The 17295-nt window shown below is 34.6% G+C and overlaps 1 protein-coding gene across 1 annotated transcript in view; it reads right to left on the bottom strand.

Annotated features, from left to right (window-relative positions):
- LOC140442989 (solute carrier family 35 member F3) overlaps positions 1-17295 on the bottom strand; it is a 185505-nt gene continuing 168210 nt past the window's right edge. Inside the window, exon 11 of the mRNA XM_072533982.1 lies at positions 1-438. Coding sequence (XP_072390083.1) covers positions 327-438 — 112 coding nt within the window. The 3' untranslated portion in view covers positions 1-326. The remainder of the gene's footprint in view (positions 439-17295) is intronic.

The raw sequence follows: 17295 nt of genomic DNA on the forward strand, positions 1-17295 counted from the left end.
TTCTGTCTAATATGTCGGATTTCTGACCTATAAAGGGTGGATCCTTTTCAAATGGACACAGTCATCATATAAAGTCCACGATGTAGGGGTTATATGTGTTAATCTATCAAAATTAAAACTTTTTAAGTATTCTATCACTATTATATTAGTCATCATCTAGTTTAAAGAACACTTGCATCTCCCGTGAACCATATACCATAACCAAAAAATAGTCTGCTAAAAATAATCTTCATTGTCTACACCAACGATAGATATTATTCAATCTATTCTCAAAATGGTGACACGTAGGTATCGCCATACTGAAATACATCCGAAGATTGACTAGGTCACCGTACTCGTCCCGACGGCGATCTAAGATGAGACCTGATGTATCCTGTTCTGTAGTCCACCACATGATTACGGGGTCCATTTGACCCATGCCGGCTTCGTCTGCTCCACCTACACAAACAAAAACGGAATTTTAAAACAAAACTTAGACTTAGATTTGTGGAATATACGTCTAAGATGCCGATCACACTCTCTCCGAGGTATTTCGATGGATAGGCCAAAAGAGGTATCCACAATTGTTAAAACATTGTTTTTTATATTATTGGAAGGAAGATCTCGGTTCACGATCTCGTTCAACCTCGTCTATATTCGGCAAGAGTGTGTATACGGCATATAAATTTTGAGCTTTGCTATTATTTGTTTTAAAAATAGTGTCTTAGTTTAATATTCTTTATTTTGAAAAAAATAATTTTAAAAAGATTATTACAGGAACCAAATAAATTTTGTAGAGATAGAGATATAAAAAGTTGGCAATCCTTTTTGAGATGGCAGTCATTTTGGCAGCTGTCAAGTGATTTATATTTAGTTTGGCTTGGTAATTGATACATTTGAATTATAAAAAATATCAAAAAGGATTAGTTGAAACAATCAAACGTTTTAGACATTATCAGACCATCATCAGTGAGTCTTGATAACATCTGCAGTTATCCACTTACAACTTGGTATAAAACTTTAGATTTGTGTATTAAAACTTACTTAAAATTAAAAAATAATGACATAATGTCGATGATTAAAGATTTTCTTTATAGATTTTTAACAAAGAGGGAATATCTAGAACCTTTCACTCGAAAAAGACAACTGCCTCTGACCAGGACCAATGGTGAACTCAGACTAACGCCTGAACATCGCTTCGTACATCTTCGAACGTACTTCGAACATCATTCGCACGTCTATTGATACATCACACAGTGCGTAAAGAAAAAGCTATTGCTGTTATAGAATGTAGCATAAAGAAAGACCTGAGTGAGTCCATCGACCAGCGTGCACAAGAATTGAAGCTGTGTCATCCACTTTAGGGAAAAGTTCTTAGTTTGCGTGCTTAAAAAATCCAACTCGTGCAGGAATTGAAACCATACGATCACCAGAGGAAGGCATAAATTCGGTAAATGGGTCCAAGACGAGATTGGTATTGATCTTGATTTTTATAAGTGAATTGTTTAGAGATGAAGCTTACTTTTGAGTGGATTATCTTCAAGTATATTTTAAAATACCGTTACATCCAAAAACGGACTGTTTGGTGTGCTTTATGGTTTGGTGGAATCATTGGTCCATCTCTATCTATCTATACAGCCCTTGCTATCCAATTTTGGACATAGGCCTCCTCTTCCTTCTTCCACGTCTCTCTATTGTAGGCAGTTTGTATCCACTTCGGGCCTGCGTGTTTCTTCAAGTCATCTGACCATCTCATTTGTGGCCTTCCTCTTTTTCGTTTGTAACTATATGGTCTCCAGTGTATAATCATCTTATTCCATCTGTCGTCTTTCTGTCTTATGGTATGTCCAGAGAACTTCCACTTAAGTTTTGCTATCTGCTTTAATACATCGGTCACTTTTGTTTTGTTGCAGATCCAAGTATTTCTTTTCTTGTCCGATAGCCTGATGTTCAGCATTTGCCTTTCCATGGCTCTTTGGGTCTTTGCTATTTTTTCCATGTTTTCCTTTGTAAACGTCCAAGTTTGAGAACCGTAGGTGAGAACACGACTCAAAAATAGCAAGTCCCCAGGAGTGGATTGTATCCTCGCAGAGCTCATCAAACATGGAGGTAACAGCATTATGCACCAAATTCACAACATAATAGTCAAAGTCTGGGAAGAAGAACAAATGCCAGAGGAATGGTGCACTGGAATCATATGTCCACTGCACAAAAAGGGAGATTTGTTGGAATGTAAAAATTATAGGGGTATAACTCTTCTGAATACAATGTACAAAATATTCTCCAACACCCTGTACAGCCGTTTAAGTACGTACGTGGAAGAAATCCTTGGTGAGTATCAAAGCGGTTTTAGGCCAGGTAGGTCAACAATTGACCAGATTTTTGTGCTACGTCAAATCTTAGAAAAAACCAATGAATTTAATATTGACACGTTCCATCTCTTTGTGGACTTTAAGTCAGCGTATGATAGCGTCCTAAGAGGTAAATTATACGAAGCCATGAATGAACTTAACATTCCCCATAAATTAATAAGGCTCGTAAAAACAACTATGAGTAAAGTGATCTGCAGAGTGCAAATACAAGGCGATATGTCACAAGCGTTTGAAACATATGCAGGGTTACGGCAGGGAGATGCGCTGGCGTGCCTTCTCTTTAATATAGCGTTAGAAAAGACTATAAGAGATGCCGAGTTACACAATAGGGGAACAATCTTTAATAAATCAACGCAGATTATGGCTTACGCTGACGATCTGGATTTGATCGCACGCACTACACGAGGACTTAAAGAGATGACTTCCACCTTCTTGACAGCCGCACAAAATATGGGCCTTAAAATAAACGAGGAAAAAACCAAAATGTTAGCATCTATTCCAAATAACAGAGATAGAGCTAGAAACGCCGAAGAAAACTTCAGTATAGACCAATATAATTTTGAGGTAGTAAATAAGTTTACATATTTGGGTTCTCTCATAACAAACGATAATGACACATCTGAAGAAGTAAAACGGAGGGTACTGCTAGCAAACAAATGTTATTTTGGACTAAGCAAGCAGCTAAAAAACAGAAATTTAAGCCAGAAAACCAAACTAATAATATATAGAACACTCATCCTACCAGTGCTGATATATGGGTCAGAAACATGGACCATCTCCAAAACAGAAGTATAAAAAAATAGTAAATGGTAGAGATGTAATATCCTTCATAAAAATAGGTAGGCTTAGATGGGCTGGACGTGTGTCAAGAGCAAATGAAAATTACCCACCCAGACGAACTCTATTATTGGTCCCAGTGGGAAATAGGAGTAGAGGCAGACCACGACTGAGATGGAGGGACGGTGTGGACGAGGACGCAAGGAAAATCGGCGCGGCAAATTGGCAACGGTTGGCGATGAACAGAAACGACTGGCGAAATAGACTGGGGAAGGTCAAGGCTCAACTAGAGCTGTAGCACCACTGATGATGATGATGAGGTGAGAACAGGAAGTATACATTGGTTGAAGACTCTTGTTTTTAAATATTGGGGGTATTTTCTATTTTTTAGTATAAAGGAAAGTTTTCCGAAGGATACCCAAGCCAACCGTATCCTTCTCTTTATTTCTCCTGTCTGATTTTCTTTATTTCATTTAACTAGTTTTCCCAAATATACATATTCTTTTACTTGTTCTATAGTTGTTTGTGCAATTGTAGTTATTAATTCTTCTGGTTGGTTGGTCATAATTTTCGTTTTATTATAATTTATTTTCCATACTTCTTCAAAAACGATGCTGGTCACAACGTTACAGTCAATGGTGACCGCTATAAAGCCACCATTTTTTTCCTAAATTGAATAATCTTGCCTTGGTTTCAACAAGTCCACACAGCTCGTACCATAATCGATTTATTGGAGGAAACGGTGGGTTACTGTATAATTTCACGTTTCGTATCTGTAAGTTGGCTTCCAAAATTGTGTAATCTAACACCTTCTTCTTAAGGTGCCCTCTCCATTACTGAAGATTGGCTATAACTACAGCAAATTGCTCTCTATCTTGAGCTGTTCTTAGTATCGAATGTGTGTCCATGCCTGTCCAGTCTCTTACATTTTTCAGCCGGGAGCATTTTCTTCGTCCTGGACCTCTTCTTCCTTCCACTTTCCTTTCCATTATCAGTAGTAGGAAGTTGTATTCTTCTCCTCTGTAAATATGTTTTTCTGTCGTTTTTCTGGTTTTTACAATATTTAGGAGTTCTCCCTCAGTTCCCATTCTTCTCAGCACCTCGTTGTTGGTCACGTGCTCTGTACCAGAGATCTTCAGCATCTTTCGAAAAAACCACGTCTCATACTTGCGATTCCGAGAGTCCATTTTTCTACTTCGTATAGCAATATAGAATAAATAAATGTTTTTACAAATTGGTATCGGATATCCAACAATAAAGTAGAGTTTATTAGGAAATTTTTCATTCTTTGAAAAGCGGACCAAGCATACTCTATACGAACACGTATTTCAAGTTCGTAGTCAAGATCGTTTGTTATCCAGCAACCCAGGAAATGGAATTTTTGTACGGGTTCTATCTGTTTGTTGTAGATACGAATATTAATGTCGGCATTTGGTGCACGTGTAACGGCCATTACTTTTGTTTTATTTGTGTTTATATTCAGCCCCAACCTATCTCCCTCTCTGGTTATGGCATTCAAAAGTCGTTGCAAACCCTCATCACTGTTAGCAATAATGACGGTGTCGTCTGCGTATCTTAAGTTGTTTACATATTCTCCGTTGATTTTTATTCCTTCTTCAATATTTTCGAGGGAATTTTGGAAGATCTTTTCGGAATATATATTAAACAATAGTTACGAAAGTACACAGCCCTGGCGAACTCCTCTTTTTATTGACAGTTCTGCTGTCTATATGTTCTCTGCAATATAGGTTTTTAATAACGGCCACCGTGTTATCGTCTATACCATGTTGTGTTAGAGTTTCTATGAGTTCTGTGTGTTTTATAATCGATAAAACAGAGAAACACGTCTTTTCGTTGATCTCAACATTTTTTTTGTAATATATGGAGGCCAAATAATGCCTCCCTCGTGCCATCCCCCATACGAAATCCAAATTGATTGTCGCTCAGATTTCTTTCGCATTCTCTGTATATAATTCTTTCGCATTCTCTGTATGTAAATTTTCAGAAAATGTCTCATTAGGCTAAGTAATCTAAACTGTGAGCATTCATTTCCTTTATTTTTCATGGGTATAGGTATAAATGTCGATCTAAACCAGGCATCTGGGAAGATTCCAGTGGTATATATTTTGTTAAATAGTAGTGTTGAGGACTGAAGATTTTCTTCATTGATAAGTTTTATCATCTCTACATATATCTCATCTGGACCTGAGACCTTTCGTGGATTTGCCGTATTGATTGTTTTTGTAACTTCCGATGTTAATATAATCAAGTATTGTGTCTTGTACTATATTCATTTGTGGTTCTGTTCTCTCGTCATCAAACAGATCTTAGATGTATTTTTCCATAAATTTCCTACATTTTCTGGGCGAGATACTATTTGGTTGTTATTTATTTGTATTCTTTGTTTTTCTTGTGTTGTCTTGTAGTTGTTCTTACTTTGGCATTAAAATCTCCCATAATAATGTTTACAGCTTTTTTCTTTGCGATCTTCATTAGCTATTTGATCTCTAGGTAGAATTCTCTTATTTCTCTTTCTGGATTTTCTCCTGTAGGAGCATATACTTGAATAAAGTTAATATTTCGAGGAGTGGTATTAATTTGTAACATAGCTACTCTATCAGATATAGGTATAAAGTTCTTTACACATTTACTGCTTTTCTCGTCAACTATAAATGCCACTCCGTTATAATGATGAGGATCGTCATTACCAGCATAGTATATCACATGGTTATCGATGTTTCTGTCCAGATCCAGGCCACGTAACTTCACTGACTCCGAAAATGTTGACTCCTATTCTTTTCATTTCTCTCACGATGTTATGAGATTTTCCTTGCATAAAGAGAGATTTTGCATTCCAGGTTCCAATTGTCAATGTGTCATTTTTGTTTTCTACTTTTGGGTGTTTTCTAGCATTTAACGTGGAGATTCTTAGCACCCCTTGACAATATAAGGTCTGCCACGGACTAGGGACCTTTTGTTTTCCGTAACTTGCCATAGTTATAACATCTTGAGAATATTTAGTGTATTGGTTTCTCCTTGCCTTACACACCGCAGTATTACAACCGATTAAACCAGTATCTGATTGTCGCCTATAAGTATCTGATTCCAAGCCTATTAAGAAGTTATTCTTCTCTAGCCTTGGAGTTGTAATGGCATAGCTGCTGCCCTATACCATGTCCTCAGTTGATTCGCGGGTGCTTATTTGGCGAAACTTATTCGCACCTATCCTGTATCATATACAGGACGTTCCTCTATCAGCCATATGGAACATGGGAGTGCTGAAAAACCCCTACTTAGTTCAAAACAGAATTATCTAACTAGAGTTATCTAAAAATGGAATCTTACACCACTAACAAGAAAATTCACCTTGAAACTGCACTAATATTTCCTATTGCAACATATGCCTCCAAAACATGGATTATTAGGAAAGCGTGGACTATAACGTAAACATAATCAACGCGTTTGAGATGTGGGTATACAGGAGGATATAACAATTTTCATCGACAGTACAACGTACAAATGAACCTGTACGTCAAGAGCTAAATATTACTGTCAGACTCATTGCAGAAATGTTCGGAGGTACCGTTGTCGAGTTGTACTTTGGTCATATCACTAGAAGGAAAGAATGCATGAAAAGACTGATCATCGAATGTAGAAGATCAAGACGCAGATCTTCTTCACGGTGATCTGAGCAAATTAAAAAATTCGTAGGACTCTCTCCCCTTCGCAATCATTTCACAAAGTTCAAAATAGAGTTGAATTGTCAATCACAGTGAATTAAACATCACCATATCCTTTCGTAGGATAACGAACTGAGAAGAAGGATTTAAAGGCAGATAGCTTTCCTAGTTTCCATGGTTTTTGAAATTTCGAAGCGTTTACACATTTTATTTGGTAAAATTTTGAGGAGTATTTTTAAGACAAACAAAAATGGAAATAACACTATGAGAACGACGTGACCCATTAGTATTATTCATTTGGATTCATCATATGATTTAGGATTTTTACATTTTGGTCGAAAAAAGGTGATTTATAAAATGTTTCTTTCGAGAATTTTATTGAATGGATAGAGCCATCATAGGCCTTTAACTAAAAGTTTAATAACTTCACCATAAATTACATGAAAATCATGAGAAAGAAGGACCACGGAAAAAGTGGAAGAGTGAAGTATCAAAACCTGTTTGAAGAGGCGTTACCAATATTGGGGCTAGACTTTACAAAAAGTTGATGCTCATTTTAAGCTCGATCACTATTAAAAGAAGAAGAATATCCCAAGCAAAAAGGACTTATAATAAAACATTCGAAAAATAATCGCTACATATGAAGAAAGATTGAAGTTTTATGTGCTTCTGCTGTCATGTGTGGTACTCCATGTTACTTTTATTTACAAAACTATTTGCTTACTTTGTTTGAATCAAATTTACAGGTTAAAAATAAGTTGGGATTTTAAAAATATTGTGAAATCTATCAAGCAAAGCTCAAAATTTTCACTAGAAAAACTTTCTCTATAAATGATAACGTCAAAGTGAAATCTAGTGCACAATATACATAAACAGATCTAATATTGCATTTGTGTTTTACTTTTTTGTCACAATTACGGACCATACCCTGTATCATATAGCTTGTCGTACGTTGCATTTGGGTAGTAGTGGCCGGTCAAGTAACTACCATGTCTCATTTTCCTTCCATAAAATTTCCTAGTAATAAAATTTATCAATATTTTGTTCTATATTTTAGCGGAGATATTTTTTTGAAAGTTTTAAGAAAAGTTGTTGTTGTTGTTAATACGCTGATAAAAAATTGTTTGGTTTCAATAATATATGCGGAACAATTTGCAGGAGAAGGCAAGAAACATTACAATGACAAAACTTTATAATACAATGACCACGACGACTGGAATTCCACCTCTGGTAGATGCTGAGTGAATTGAGTAGTTCAGTAACTATCAGTTCCGGTCTTAAGGCCGGATAAAGGAGAAGGGTTTGTACCAGGAAGGGTATCCGGCAATAAAAACCTTACTAAAACCATAGAATGAAGAAATATAGAAAGTAGTTTAGAGGCTATAGCGTTCCAAGTAAGCGACGCGCAGTTGCTGCTAAAAGTAAACTAGGGCTACTTCTTAAAGGACGGAAGGGTCTAAAGAACCTATTCCTCAGAATTGCAACTCTCATCGTTGGAACCATGACAGGTAAAGGAAGAGAGCTCGCCAATTTCATGTAGAGGAAAAGTATTGGTGTACTTTATATGTAGGAAACTCTTTAAAAAGAAAATCAGTCGGGAGATCTTGGAAATGGATGCAAGTTAATATATAGTTGTTCAAAAAATCACGACCGAAATGGAGTGGTATTAATAAGTGGAAGGAACATCATGTAAGGGTAACCAGAAGAAGAGAAAAAGGAAACATTTTGGGCTGCGCTTGATTGAGAAATGCTCCAGATTCCTGTAGACAAAAAGTGTTTTATTGGAGGTGATTTAAATGGACATATTAGCAGAGAAAGAGCTGGAATAGAAAGCGTTCACAGAGGTTTGGAGATTGGAATAAGAAATTATATAGGAAAGGAGTTATTGACTTTGCAGTGGTATAAGATTTGGCTGTCATTACTACGTGCTTCAAGAAGACTGAAAACCAGTATGTCACCTAGAGTAGCGCGAGAAGGGGAAGGGAAAGTCAAATAGATTTTGTGCTGTGTAGAAAAAGTCAGCTAAAAGAGGTTATCAACTGTACAGTGATAAAAGATGAGTGTGTAACTAGCCAACACTAAGCGGTAATAGTGGATATGGAGATAAAGGGAGGCAAGTAGGACACCAGAAAGTGGTGGAAATTAAAGGATGAGGATTTCCCAAGAGTTTTTAAGAGTAGAGTGCTAGAAAAGCTTGAGGAAAAAGATGGAAAGCCAACAGTAAAGTTGTGCCAAAGAAACTTAATGGTGGAACGATGAATTGCAACAGAAAGTTAGAGAGAAAAAAGAAGCTAGAAAGAGGTATGACAGGTCTAAAAGAGAGAGAAAGAGAAAGAGAGACAAAAAGCGAGAGAGAGAGAGAGAGAGAGAGAGAGAGGAGAGAGAGAGAGAGAATGCATAATGATACTTAAATAGGAGCTGAAGTAAATCACCACTAATGAGACTGTGTTAATAAACACAACGACATACAAAGAAAAAAGACAAAGAGGTGACACCTGTACACAAAAATCATTACCTTTGTATTAAACAACCAGAAATAATAATAAAAAACTGGTTCTTGTTCTGTTTTAATCCCCATCAAAGAAAATAAAACACTAAATCCGTTAATTAGCATTCAAATTCATGTTTAACTACTCAACAACAACGTTTCGTAGTAGGAAATTTGAAATACTTGGAGGCGTTTCAAAACACCTCTTATTAAATATTAAATTTTAGCAATTTCCTCTATTCCTCTTTTGTATTCAATTCCGCCATTCAATCTGAACATACCTACGGGGCCAATTTTCTTAAATTGTTCATAAGATTCCGCTAAGAGTACGTTTTGTTTTTTATTTATCGAAGCGTTAAGCACTAAAGATGAGAATATACATCTTTAATAAAATTTGTAGTATTTTTATTTACTAAGGTTATTTATGTAGCTATATTTACTGGACAAAGACATAAATATATAGAAAGAGATAGAAAAAGCATGCACAGCGAAAGCAAACTCGAAGACTACTACAATAAATGGTTTATTCTGAAACGTTTTTTTTTATAAAAATAGCAACTGAGCAAATGTTATTTACAGTATGTTGTGTGCTGCTATAAGTGTATGATGTAAAAAATGTTAAAGTATATATATTTCTATATTTATTTAAGAATGTTTTTTGTTCCACTGTTAAAAAAATTTCTTCCCTAAAATGAGAAAATAACAAATTTTTCGGTTTACCTCGTCAAGAGACCACTCAAACAAGATTTCGTCCTGTATGCTGAACGTTCAAAGAGAGAAAGGAAAGATAAATAACGCGAAGGTTAGCAGCGCTTGGTAGCCTTCGCTTTTAGGGAAAAAATCGGAACTATTATGAAATGCAGTTGGATCCTTGAGGTAATTTAGATGTTTCCGCAATCGGCGGATAGATAACGTGAGCAATATTAATTTGGATATTTACTAGAAATCATAATAAATTGTTAAAACTTTTGAAACTGATGGAATATACGGGAAATCGTGTTACTTTAACCTAATATTTTGTTTTACTTAAAAATAAAAATAAAAACTAATTAACAAAATAAAAACGAAAACTATTAAGACAAAGCAATCGAACACAAATTAACAGCCGACACTATAACACCAACGATAAAAACTGATTGCAAAAACTGTTCGCATGTTTTAAATAACATTTTTGCCGATTGATTGATTATTTACCGGTTATGCAATTGCAGTAGTATTATCTTCGCCATCGCAGCACATATTTACTGGTCGATAACAGTTTTTAGATAACATGAATCATTTTTCAATGATATGTCTGGATTTAAGAATCAGTCGGTAAAAGCTTTAGTGGTAGGAAGTTACGTATCTATATTCCCATAATAGTAAGGTAAGGTAGTAATCAGGTAATTACGAAATTCACAGGACGACAAAAGCACTAACAGCGACATAATGATAGAATTAATTTATAATAAAATAATTCAATTCTAAAAAAAAATGAAATAACCACGCCGCTGGAATTGTATGATTTTCCAACAGGTGGCCTTGACGAGAGCAGTGGACTTAAGAAAGCGCATTTTCCACAATTACCTCAATGTATATTACCTATGTCCAACTGAAAGATTTACGAACTGTATAAAATAGGAATCGATATTATCAAAAAAGCAAAATAGGAACCGAATCTGGGAGATAAATAAAAGGAAAAGGAAAACATATCTGTAGATAAAAGAATTGTCTAAAGATCGAAATTACTTGAAAAGATAAATACAAGAGAAATAAAAATAAAACTATGTCTTCAAAACCTCTGAAGAGTACAGAAAAAAGAAGAAGAAGAAAAGCAGACTTCAACAAACGTTTTCTTTCTTAATATTTATTATTAATGGTTTTTCTAATGTTCTATGCTGCAAATAAACATAAGAAAATTTTAATTTCTGTTACAACAAAAAATTGAACTCTGCCTGCAGTTTCGTTGGGTAGATTGAGTAGCTCGACAGAACTGTTACCAGTTCCAAGCCCGAATAAAGGAGGAGGTGGTCTACAGCCAGGTTAACACCCTACTGATAGACTTTAAAACCATACAGCTCATAGAAACAGGATTATGTCTCGGAACAGGAATGATTTCATTACGACGACTAACGCGTGAATTTATGGAAAACGAGAAATATACTTCGCATCAGTACTGACGTAGGACGTGAAGTCTCTAAACATAAGAGAGCAGGAAATTACAAAAGAGCTTGTAGAAAAAAATATAGACATACATCCACTGCAAGAGACGAAGAAAAAAGGAAGGAGTCAAATTATGCTAGATGACTCAGATGACCTCTGAAAGAATAGTAAGTGTAAAAGTTAAACTGAATGTCAAACCTCTAAATGTGATAGCAATCTATGCACCAGAGAACAACAGAGATACCACCACGAGGGAAAACTTCTACGAACACCTTCAGACTGTAATAAACGAGACCTCAAATGATAAGTATATAATCATTATGGGTGATTTTAACGACTGTGTTGGTAATGGTATAGTTTCAGGAATAAAACAGCGATATAATGAAAATATCAGAAATCTGCAGCATAAACGAGATACGTATTATTAATACATTTTTCTTGGATGCTCTTGGATGTAAGAGCACTAAAATCAGCAGAATTGTGCAAAATCTGAATAAAAACACATATATGTGATAACCCAAACACCAGAATACACCACAAAGATAAAAGTCGAAAGCTTACAGGATGACTCCACAAGATACCTATTCAAAAAAAGAATAGCCGAAAAAGGCAGAAACACATATATCACAGAAATTGATAGAGTCGAAGAAAGCTGGGCAAAAATTAAGTCTAATCCCGTTCCCAAGGCGAAGAACTCCATGGTTTTTTACAGAAGTGAAGGAAAAAGGTGAAGAAAAGAAAAAAGCTTACCTGAAATATACGTCAACCAAAACACAAGAGGCATACCATAATTACAAGACAATTAGAAACGAAATACATGCCCTTGTAAGAAAAATAAAAAATAATCACTGGGAACGCTTTTCGAAAGAAATGGAACATGATTTTTACGGTTTGCAAAAGATAATATGGCACTTTATAAGAAGTACAAACACGGAAGTAAAGGAACTAATAGAACCAAACACATAGAAAAGTATACGTGAATTGACTACCTATGCAGAGGAAGATCAAACAACGCTAGTACCGGAAACACCAGAAGTTACTACAAATAAAGAACTTAATATAAATGTACAGGAAGTTCGGAAAATACTTGAAAACCTGAAGAACAGAAAAGCAGCAGGTAAAGACGGGATACCAAACCAATTACTGAAATATTCTTCTTCTTTAAGTGCCATCTCCGCGACGAAGGTTGGCAATCATCATGGCTATTCTGACCTTCGAGGCAGCTGCTCTGAACAATTGCCTTGAGCTGCAACCCAACAACTCACTCAGGTTCTTCAACCAGGAAACGCGTCTTCTTCCTACGCTTCTCCTACCCTCTACTTTTCCTTGAATTATGAGTCTCGAGATGTTGTATCTTTCGCCTCTCATCACATGTCCGAGATATTGCAATTTCCTTTCTTTTATTGTATTTTCCATTTCCCTCTCTCTGCCTATTCTCCTTAACACTTCTGTATTCGTGATTCTATCTACCCATGGAATCCTTAACAATCTTCTAAATGTCCACATTTCAAACGCGTTAAGTCGATTTATTGTAGTCCGGTTTAATGTCCATGATTCACCTTTATAGTAGAGTAATATTTAATTAGCCTTTTTCTGAGGGCCAATGTCAGATTACCGTTACCGTTAATATTTCGTTTGTATTGTTGTTCTTGCTAATTTTCATGAATTTGGTTTTTTTGGCGTTAAGAGAGAGTCCGTATTCTCCACTATATCTTAATATTTTGTTCATTATTCTTTTTAAATCTTCCAAGTTGTCGGCTATTATGACTGTATCGTCGGCATACCTAATGTTGTTAATTAAACTTCCGTTCACTTTTATGCCGACTGTCTCCAAATCTCCTCTTTTATACCAAAGCTTCTTGTATGATTTCTTCAGAATAAGCATTAAACAATAACGGCGACAGTATGCAACCTTGCCTAACCGCTCTCCTTATCTCCACTTCTTCTGACACTTCTCTTCCAATTTTCACATTTGATCGTTGGCTGTAGTATAAATTTGATATCAATGTTACATCCCTCACATCCAGATTCTTGTTTTTGAGTACTTCTATAAGTCGGTCATGTTTTACATTATCGAATGCCTTGTTGTAGTCTATAAAGCATACATAAAAATCTCGTTTAACATCCAAACATCTTTGGGTCAGCACGTTAAAAGAAAATAGTGCCTCTCTTGTGCCCATTCAATTCCGAAATCCAAATTGGGAATCACTAATATCCATCTCCAGCTTAGCGTGTATTCTATTATGGATGATTTTTAGCAGGGTTTTTAAGGTATGTGACATTAGACTGATCGTTCGATAATCACTACATTCTTTGGCAGACAAATAAATGTTGATGTCAGCACTTCACGTGGAATGATTCCTGTGGAATAGATTGTGTTCAGTAGTTGGACTAAAAGAACTATGTTTTTTTCATTGACCAGTTTTAGCAATTCACTTGATATTTCATCTGTATCAGCAGATTTATTATTTTTTATGGACTTTACTGCATGCATAACTTCTGACTTTGTTATTTCAGGTCCCTCGTCTTTACTCTGATTATCTTCATATATTTTCCTGTCTCTGGTCATGGAATAATTCCTCTATATATTCTTTCCATCTTCCTAATTTTTGTTCTGTCTCCACTAAAATGTTTACTTGTTTGTCCAATAGTATGCTTGAGATTTTTTGTTTTGCTACCCCATTCTTTAACTTTCTTATGGAGATTAAAGTTATCATATTTGTTTTGTAAGTCTTCTATTTCTTGGCATTTTCCAGCGAAATAAGTCTCTTTAGCTTCTCTTATTTTTCTTCTTATTTGATTATGCAGCTGTTCATACTGAGTTATGTTGATATTCTTTTGCCTTCTTCTGTCCTCCATCATTTCCAAGATTTCTTCTGTCATCCAATCTCCTTTCTTGCATCTGGTTGTTGTGAGTTCTCTGCGACCTGGTTTGATAATTGCATTGTCTAGCAGCAATGACAGAATAATTAACAACATTAATTAATACAATTATAAAATACCGGAAGAATAGGAAACAAGCGAACTAATTCTACTCTAAAAAACAGGAGATAAAAAACAGCCAGAGAACTACTACAGAGGTATAAACTTGTCAAGTTAAATACTACGCTAAAACTTACAACTAAAATTTTACAAGAGCTAATAAATCAGAGGATAACTTTAGCAGACGAACAACAGGGGTTTGTTTTCGTAGTGAAAGATCATGTACAGATGCAATATTCGTTATAAAGCAAATTACAAAGAAATCACTAGAGTATAATAGACCTGCATTTCGGTGTCTGATTGATCTAAAGAAAGCGTTTGACAGAGTCAAAGAAGAGTCAAAGATGTAATCCATCTTCTGTATAATAGACAAGTTCCTCCAAAATATTATAAAAACTATCGAAAACATCTACCAAAACAATAAAATGGAAGTCAGAATAGATGGACAACTTACAAAACCTATATAAATAGGCAGTGGAATAAGACAAGGGGATTTATTGAGCTCCATGTTCTTCAAATGAATCATGGATGAATTCATCAAAAGCGTTCACAAAGGAAGATGATGCAGAATGGAAAACGAAGAAATAAAAATACTCTGTTACGCAGACGACGCAATATTGATACAGAAAGCTATTGAAAGAATTACAGGAAATAAGCTGTGAGATAGAAAGAGAAGTGAAGACATTAGAAGAAAATGTAATGTACTGTACAGTGTATAAATTAATTGACACAGAAAAAAAAAAAGAATGAGATAACCACATGAGTAGAATGGAGGAGACCCGTGTTGTCAAAATGGCAAGAGATAAGTCACCAATCGACAGAAGAAGTAGCGGACGACCACGCAAAAGATGGAGTGATAACCTTCCATAGAGGTACTAATCCGCCAATGAACAAGCAGAATTGCTTATAAAGAGAAATGTAGTCTTCCTAGAAGATATCTTCTCTGTTACGTTACTTTCTTTTTAAAATCTCCTGGTATAAACAGATATGAGCCTTCAGGAAAATGTTAAAGTGAAGTTAGTGTATAAATATTTATTTATCAGCAAATTAGTTACATTATTTATTACGTTAAACTGTTTATTTAAAATAATGACAGACTCTTATAATAAAACTTTATGTTATCTAAAAGAATATTTAACTTATACTTCATTACAAAAGCAGTCTTAAATAAGTGAATATATTTTTTAACATTTCCTACATCATACCATACTATCAAACATTGTCAGTTGGTTTTGAATGTGTTTTTTTAATATCCCACTATCCTTTAACAGACTTAGTGTGTTTGTTATCCAATTAGAGCAACGATTTCATCTTTCTAAGATTAAAACTTATAATCGCCCATTTATGAAGCCAATGCTCACTGAATTTGTTTGTGGAGACTGACTTAGATTATATTAACGCTAACATAAGTACGTATTTGTTTTATACAAGATTTTTTTTTCATCCCCTGAACGTTTCAAAAATTATCTGTTATTATTTACTATAATACCTAAAGTAAACTAAACATAAGGAAAATAAATAAAATATATAACTAGTTATTCTTTTGAAATATGAAAAATACCGTTGTAATGTTTAATATTTATTGTAAAAGCCGTATAAATAAAAAATTTCACAGCCAATATCGATATCTCGATATACTTATTGCAATATTGAGAACTGTATTATAGTTAAAACTATAATAACTATGCTTAAAAATATAGAAAGAAGTATTTTTCATATTATAATAAAAGAAAAACTAGGCTACCAATAAGGCATACGAGAAATATCAGCTTTTATTTTTATAAGTATTTACATTAAGTGTGCAATTTTTTGTTTGATTAAATAAAATCTTCATCAGCTCAGCTCAGCTCAGAGACTTATAAGCTCCTTAAAGTTTGGTCAATATACAGGGTATAACAAAAAGGTAAGTCAGATCAAACCACATAAGAATGGATCAAAAACAGCTCGATTGAACATAACTTATGTATGAATAAACACAAAAAAAGCTGTATCATTTTGAAATTATAAAATTAAAATACATTTTTTTTTTATCGTAAACTGAGATTTTGTAATATGAATAGACACGTTAGACCAGGACCGAAGCCCCTAAAAATGGTAAAAAATGGAATAAGATAGTAACAGGATGAAACCCACTGTAAAAAGAGGACACGTTTCTGTGGGGGATCTGAGGTCTGGAAGTGGAAGGGATGAGTTTTTAAGGGTAAAAAACAGTTTATTGAGATTTTCGGCACAACTACAAGTACAATGGAAAAAAGTAAAGCAAAATTGTAGGTAATAAGACGTCCTCAACTGTCGAATAAACTTTTTTTGCAGATAACCTGAAAATTTATGCGAACAATTTAAATAACCGAGTTTTGCCTTATAGTTTTTATCCTCCAAACATTTTTTTTCACGGAATTTGTTTCTTTTTATGTTTCAAACACATAGTAATTTTTTTATTTCAAATATTTATGTTTTCCTGTTATTTTGATTTATGATCGAAAAAAACCCTAATTTTATACCGAAAATCACGTCAAGTTTTTGCTTTCCTACAAAAGTCAATGCGCATTTTATTCGTTGAAATCCCTAGTTTTTGATGTTATAAAAAACAAACATTACTATGGCGAATTTTCTCAGAAAAAACAACAAAACCAGTTTTTTTATCATTGTGTAAAATTTTGGCTATTTATTAAAACTTACACTTTAATTACTGGAAAAACATAAGATTCCTTGTTACATTATTAATCTTAAAATTGCACATTAAACTATACTACTATAGTTAACAACCAAAAGTTTTTTGCTTTTTGGAGATGAGGCTACATTTCACAAAAATGGAACGGTGAATCGGCATAATTTTCATTACTATACATCAAGCAATCCCTATTTTGTTAACACT

This window comes from Diabrotica undecimpunctata, chromosome 6 (assembly GCF_040954645.1).
Source record: "Diabrotica undecimpunctata isolate CICGRU chromosome 6, icDiaUnde3, whole genome shotgun sequence".
Taxonomy (NCBI): Eukaryota; Metazoa; Arthropoda; class Insecta; order Coleoptera; family Chrysomelidae; genus Diabrotica; species Diabrotica undecimpunctata.